At 32.2% G+C, this 7,106-nt stretch overlaps 1 protein-coding gene across 1 annotated transcript; it reads right to left on the bottom strand.

Annotated features, from left to right (window-relative positions):
* Positions 1–2,186: 2,186 nt before the first annotated feature.
* Positions 2,187–4,359, bottom strand: LOC106113344 (uncharacterized). Its single transcript, XM_013306068.1, has 5 exons — positions 4,260–4,359; positions 3,992–4,054; positions 3,589–3,678; positions 2,681–2,783; positions 2,187–2,238 (listed from the first exon to the last, which is right to left on the bottom strand). Exons 1-5 carry the CDS (start codon positions 4,357–4,359, stop codon positions 2,187–2,189), a joined length of 408 nt encoding a protein of 135 aa, XP_013161522.1.
* Between the last annotated feature and the right edge of the window lie 2,747 nt (positions 4,360–7,106).

Genomic DNA, 7,106 nt, shown 5'->3' with positions numbered 1-7,106 from the left:
TTTACGCCATGTTTGTCTATATTTCAGTGTATTTTCTTGTCTTATTTGTTACGATTTTAAATAAAATTGCATGCCTAGATATCAAAGTAGCTGTTCAAAATTTAAGATGTTACCTACTAATGGAAATTCCTATAATAGAAACAATAGTTCTTTATTCAAACTGTGAGTCTATCACGAATATTTGTGCAAGCATCATCGTATCGTCATCGATTTCGTATTCAAAGATGTGCAACAAAAATCGCAAACGAATTCTGACATAAATGACGATGACGATAAGACGCTTGTCGCAAACATTTGTAAATTGGAGAATACAAAAGTTGCTTGTTTTAATATTTACTCCCTAAAAGTAAATCTTTTCTTAAAAGCATTATTTCGTCATTTCGATCATTGTTTTACCAGAAAAAAAAAACATTTGACGATAATTGGAAGAAGCATTTCCAACACATTCCCAGTTGCGCAAGATTTCTCTCGAGCACAAACATAGAAGTGTTTGCGAGCCACTCGCAGCTCAATTCCATTTCCTTTAACGTGCGGCTAGATACTTTAACAAATAAAATTTCTGTCTGTACATACGTTCAAGGGATGTTCAAAGCCATACTGGTTTGTTTATAAGACTCTTATGAATTTTATTTCTGAAAATATAGATAACTAATAGTACTAATAACAATTTTGCGAATATCACACACGACAATGAAATTATTGGTAGAGAATTAAAGACATTATTAAGGGTTTTTTGAATAAAAGGGAGGGGGGAGTAGTTTTAGTAGCCTATGTGTTCTTCAAAACTTCAACAAAATCGGTTTTTAGGCTGTCTGGAGATACCTTCTTACAAATATCCATCCATCCATTCAAACATTCGCATTTAGTAAGAGTAAGATTAGGAAATCTGCATTGTACTGTCATAAGTAATTAAAAAGTTAAACAAAAGCTATTGTTTAAACCGAAAGAAGGACGAATTAACTGGCTTAATTTCCATGACGGGCATACTTAAATGTTTTGTCAAGGCCGCACCGTACGTGCTGCCGCTGTATTATGCGGGCGTATTCTCTCCGTAATGCCACTTTCATACAAGGGTCGTATAGTAGGGCAGTAGAAATGTTCAGTACTGCTATGAATAGAAAACACAACGCCGATACTAAAGTATTTCAAATATAATATTAATTATAGGCCTACGGTTAGCATTAGTCAACTTAAGGCTGACGACAATTACTAACTAAACAATAACTAGTTATAGTGCGGACAATACGAGATTTTTCAATAAATAGCTTAAACATTATCGCTTATAGTCTTAAGTTTTTAAGTACCGAAACTCTACCAGTAATATAGTTTTTGAGCGTATGGATTAATTAATAATGATCTGTCTACTGATATTTGTATATGTTAAATGTCTTTAGTCGAGAGAGAACAATCTTACTAGCATGAATATTAGTGACAATCGCCTTCGTATCGTCATCGTCAATTGTCAAAATTATTATGAAATTTTTGGTGTACTTTACGGCCGATAGGAGGCGCTGCACAAATTTAAATATAAATTTTGTCGATAACAATACGAAGGCGATTCTCAAAAATGTTCATGCTATGTCCACAGTAATTGTACCTTCACACAATAGGAGTACTGCACTGTGTTCTGCTCTGCTTCACTTTTCCGCCCTCGTATGAAAGTAGCTTAAGCTTGAATAATATTCAGCTGTCTTTTGTACCTTTGTGAGCTGAGACGTTGGATTAAGAACACAATGCTTGCTTCATTATCTTTTTCAACATTTTGCTTATCTTTCTTTTGTTTTAACTGCATACATACGTCCCTAGGATATTGTTTGACTTGTTGAAATTACGATAGAAAATATTATATGAAACTAGCTGACGCCCGCGACTCCTTCCGCGCGGTATTTAAAAATAGTAGCCGATTCTCAGACCTACCGAATATGCGTACAAATTTTCATACAAATCGGTCCAGACGTTTCGGAGGAGTATGGTAACTAACATTGTAACACGAGAATGTAAATAAAAGATTATATTTTTCCTATATTTGATTTCGGTAATAATTCAACTAGAATATATTTTACTACCTTTTGGATTTATAGTGTTCACACTTTAAGTTAAGATATAAAAAAAAACACTTACTAATGTTGTAACGTTTATTTAAGCTTTCTTTTAATTAATTTCAATCAAGTATCAGTTCTATTTCTTTAATAATGTAAAGCAGTCCGTTCCATCTTTTCTTCATAAATATTATTTGTACTGTAATAAAAAGAATAATAGAATTATAAACCTGAGGGATTTATTAGTGTCCAGTGTCCCTTAATGTAGCTTTAGTAGAAATCAACTTAAATGCCACTGTTGAATATTGGCTAGGGAATTGTTACTAGGTTTAAAAAAATAAGTGAAAAATAAAACACTTCGTCCATGTCATCCAATTACTAACAACTTGACAAGAATTTCAAATTTAAAAACAGAAAAAGTTTGATATTTGATTTGATTATATTTTTCTTTGTATTAAACCTCTTTACTAATTATTAACAGCCAACCTTTAGAGTGAGTGCGTCAGCTACCATTTCTGACAGTAAAATTTCCGTATAAAAGATATCGTCATCCCTGTCATTATCTTTGATTTGAGTCTCAGAAACCCACGGTTAGTATTACAATTACAGTCTAGTATTGATATTACATAAGAGATACTTACATACGATACGGATGCGTGCTGTGCAACGTGAGTGATTCCAATGACTTTGATGACCTTTTCCGACGCGTTTCATCTGTGCCGACGTCTTTGTTTATCATATAACCTGTAAATTATAATAACAAATCTTACTAATTATCTATTTACTAGCTGTCGCCCGCGACTCCGTCCGCATGGATATATTAAAAAACTTAATTAGTGTAGCCTATGTGTTCTTTCAGACTATGTTCTATACGCATGCCAAATTTAATCGAGATCCGTTCAGCCGTTCTAGATTTATCTTCAAATACCCATCCATCCATATCACATCCATCTAAACATTTGCATTTATAATATAAGTAAGATAACTAAATAGCAAGGCATAAATTCGAAAACAAAAAATGAATAAATAGTATCCTATGTCCGTCTCCTGGCTCTAAGCTACCTCCTCGGCAATTTTCAGCCATATCGGTAAAACCGTTCTTGAGTTATAAATAGTATAAATAACACGACTTTCTTTTATATATGTAGATATTATAAATGTGAATATTTAGATGGATGTTTGTTTGAAGGTATCTTTAGAACGGCTGAACGGATCTCGACGAAATTTGGCAATCATATAAAACATAGTCTGGAAGAATACATAGGCGAATAATGTTTTTCTTTAATTCCGCGCGGACGGATTCGCAGGCGACCGCTACTATAAAATACAACATTATGTATGTGTCGTGATTAGAATTAACTATATGTTATTTCAAATCAAAGTTTATAACAAAAAGCCTTCATAAACTCAATTTTACACTGAAATTAGTGAATTTAAAATATTTTATTATTGTGTACACTAAATTATATAAAACAAATTTATAGTACAAAAAAAAATTGAAACATAAAAAAATAAGTATTAAAAATATTGATTTTAAAAAGAATCTTACTTTTAAATACATTTCCTCTCCTTTTTCTATATTCTTGATGGTCATTAAGCACAACATCGGAACGCAATTGCACTGGAGTTCGATAAAAGTCTAAAAAAAAAACTTACTCAAACATTAATTAGTAAATAAAACGTCTAAGCTTTTTTTAACACGTCTCAAGTATAGTTTTTTAGTAACCTTATAATACCATAATCTTTATATCCTTTATTGCTTCCACAAAACAAAACGTCACCGACCTAGAGGTAACAAATCTAGTTAACACGCAAAGTATAGCTAAGCAATTACGAGTATGTAATAGTAAACTGTATTTAAAACACCGTATATTCAAAGATATATTATGTAAATAACACAAAGACATATTTAATATTTAAAAAGCAATTTCTAAGTTATTAAGTGTACTCACAAAGCATCTTTTCAGGTAACGGCTCTTCCGGCAAATTGTCATCTGAACGACCGCGAGCGTAATCTGGAGTAAAAATGAATTCAATTAATATTGCGTAATATTTCAGACGCTTTTTTTTTATAAAAAATGCTTAAAATATTTGGATAATACTTCAATTGAAAAATATTGAATAAACCTTTTATCTTATATCATCAACACAATCGAAAATAACTTCCATAAATATGGTCAATAACTAAATATTAAGAGTAACACAATTAAATTTATTTACCTTTATAAAAATTAAAACCATCTCTACCCAAATCCGAGCATTTCGCCGAAGGTAATACTAACATTAATATAGCCAGAAACGATAAATATAATTGCCGCATTTTCACAAATATATTACCAAATAAACATAACTCTAGCTCTAAACGATTTATACGTGGCCGAGTAAGAAAATAAAGTGAAAGAATTTATAGGCCACCCCTATTTATATAGCGATTTTTTCATAACATTGCGTTACGTCAGAGGTTCAGTTATTGTGTGCCACTTTCAGATATAGTAGGTTTGATTTTTAATTCAAAAAATAAAACTTTATTGTTCAATTGTTCAAATATAGTTTACTCACACAGGTCTGGCAACCGAAGTGTTTTAAAACATTGCATTTATGAATAAAAATCAACCATAGGGACACTAAAAACATGGATTAAAACAACATTAACTTAAGATTATTATCTTATTATCTACATTAGTTGGAATTTGAATCTCTCATCAAAAACTGATTGAAATCGTACTCTACATATATTTACTTAAAAAATTGAATTCGGTTCTAATTGCTATTAAATAATTTTATTAAAGCGAGTGAAGCTACTTTTTAAATTTATCATTGTCTATAAGAAAACCTCGGCAACTAAACATCTGTGCCCGACACCGCAGTGGGTGGCTGTCCGTTCTCGACGCAACCTTTTGTCAGTGGCAGCCGAGTCAATCGTCTAACAAGAACATCTTATTCAAATGCTATCTTGAATGCCTTTTTATAGAAATGATAAAGACACGATGCAGTATTGTGAAAGGTTTTTAAATAGAATACTTACTTCGTTTGAAAATGAACCCACGTTAACAGCTATTCTAATATTTGAAATGCATTTTACTAGAGAACAATACTAAAACTGAGCATTTCTGTAAAGTCAAGTCATCAAGTTGTCAAGAATATCTGCAATGCCGACTGTTATGTTTCTTGTTGAAGCTATATATTGCTCGGGCAGGTTTTATTACGCCGAGATAATTTAAAGCAACCGACGCAGCGAGTGTAATAATTTGAGGGAAGTATACTGGAGCTCCTCGGGACACATTTCATTCCCCGTAATGATGTTGTTCTGCTCTCGATTTATTGTTACAGATTTATATCTACTATTCACTGTTAAATTGAAACACTGGATATGAAAGCAGATGAATGTTATAACAACAATTTATATGCCCTTTGTATTTCTATTGCTTATATCATTTTTAAAAACATACCTTTATGTTTGTTTTATTTAATAACTAGCGGTCGCCCGCGACTTCGCCGCGCGGAATTTAAAAACAACATAATTTCCCATGTGTTCTTCCAGACTATGTTCTGTATGTATGTCAAATTTCATCGTGATCCGTTCAGCCGTTCTGAAGATATCTTCAAACAAACATCCATCCATCCATCCATCATGACATCACGCGTTATTTTACGATAGAGAGAAGACGAGCGCGGTATTAGGGAGATAAGGAATCATCGACAAACCTGCGCGTAGATAATAACTTTTAAATTTCCCCGCGGTTCCTCTGATGTCCATGGGCGTCGTTAAACACCTCGGTGTTCTCGCTGCTCGTTTGCCCCCTTCTGTTAAAAAAAAGCATTTTCTTTTCTTTATATTTCCTTAGATAAATAAAATAGATATGTTTTCTAAAATTAAATTAAAATTACACGATAATACGTACTCATAAGAAGTAAAATTTATCTTTATTCATCTTAGATCCCGCTGCAATTGACGAGGAATAAACTTTGCATCAGATTAAATTAATTTTATGCTTCCTTAGTTGGAAGAGAATCCGCTCGTTTACGGCTGTGAGAATATTATACAACCAAGCGTGAGTTCTGTAAGATGTCTTAAAGGAAATTATTTCATTGTTTATTTATCTTTTTTGAACTGTTTTTACGGCCTGCATTTATTTCATTGTAGAATATAAATTATTTAAATAAGTCAAGCTACCGTCTGTTCATTCGATGATATAGTTGTGACGTCATAACTTATTGGCATGGTTGCATATAAATTTTTGGTTATACTATATTTTGATAACATTGTTAGTATTATTAACGAAAGAAAAGTATTTATTCTACAATATAGTATGTTAGGGCTATTTCGAAATTATACTTGATAATAAGTTTAATTAATCATCAACCTACTCTTGTCCCTACGGAGGGTCGGCAGAGTACTACTTCTCTATATATCTCTATCAGCCGTTCTATTTAAATTAAAAAAATATTTCTTTACATAGTGATATAGCTATTAGCGTTGTCTAGCAGTATTTAATATTTGTACATCTCTGGCCAGTTGCCAACAAGAGCACTGTCACAATAAATCATAAGCTCTGCCAAGGTTTCCAAGATAGCTCTAATTAGTGTGTTAACTTCCAAGACTAAATTAGTGAATAAATACTGGTGCGAAACAATAATAACTTTTTTCTTATCTTAGGACTATAAATACTCTTTTTAAAGTTATTAACTGCCAGATTTGTTTAAAAGTAATGGATATTTCAAGTTTAAAATTAAAAAGATATTAATTGCTTTGCACTTTAGTGCGCACTACGATATACATTTTTGATCATAAAAAAGAAAGATCTGAGTTTGTAATTTAGTTTTTACATAGCGAACAATTTGTAAATACTGTAATGGCCTTGAACACCTCGGTGTTCCCGCTGCTCGTTTGCCCCCTTCTGTTATTAAAAAAAAATACTAATATGGATTCTGTACAGCCAAATTATCGTTTACAAATTTGGCTAATTAATACGTCGTGCTCATGTCGCACCACACAGAAAACAAACTTAAAGTGGAAGGTATTCCGCGTTTCGTATGGGTGCCTGAGGCCTAATTTTAGACCTCTTT

Source organism: Papilio xuthus, unplaced genomic scaffold, assembly GCF_000836235.2.
Source record: "Papilio xuthus unplaced genomic scaffold, Pxut_1.1 DF828258.1, whole genome shotgun sequence".
In the NCBI taxonomy this organism is placed as follows: Eukaryota; Metazoa; Arthropoda; class Insecta; order Lepidoptera; family Papilionidae; genus Papilio; species Papilio xuthus.
Note: the sequence above shows the minus strand (reverse complement) of the source record. Positions and strands in the feature narration are given on the sequence as shown.

Excerpts from the sequence above, each read along its gene's own strand:
- LOC106113344 (XM_013306068.1), bottom strand. The coding sequence starts at position 4,359 with ATGCGGCAATTATATTTATCGTTTCTGGCTATATTAATGTTAGTATTA. Across the intron at positions 4,055-4,259 it reads TGGTTTTAATTTTTATAAAG|ATTACGCTCGCGGTCGTTCA; the intron begins GTAAATAAATTT and ends TTTTTACTCCAG. Across the intron at positions 2,784-3,588 it reads GAGAGGAAATGTATTTAAAA|GTTATATGATAAACAAAGAC; the intron begins GTAAGATTCTTT and ends TATAATTTACAG.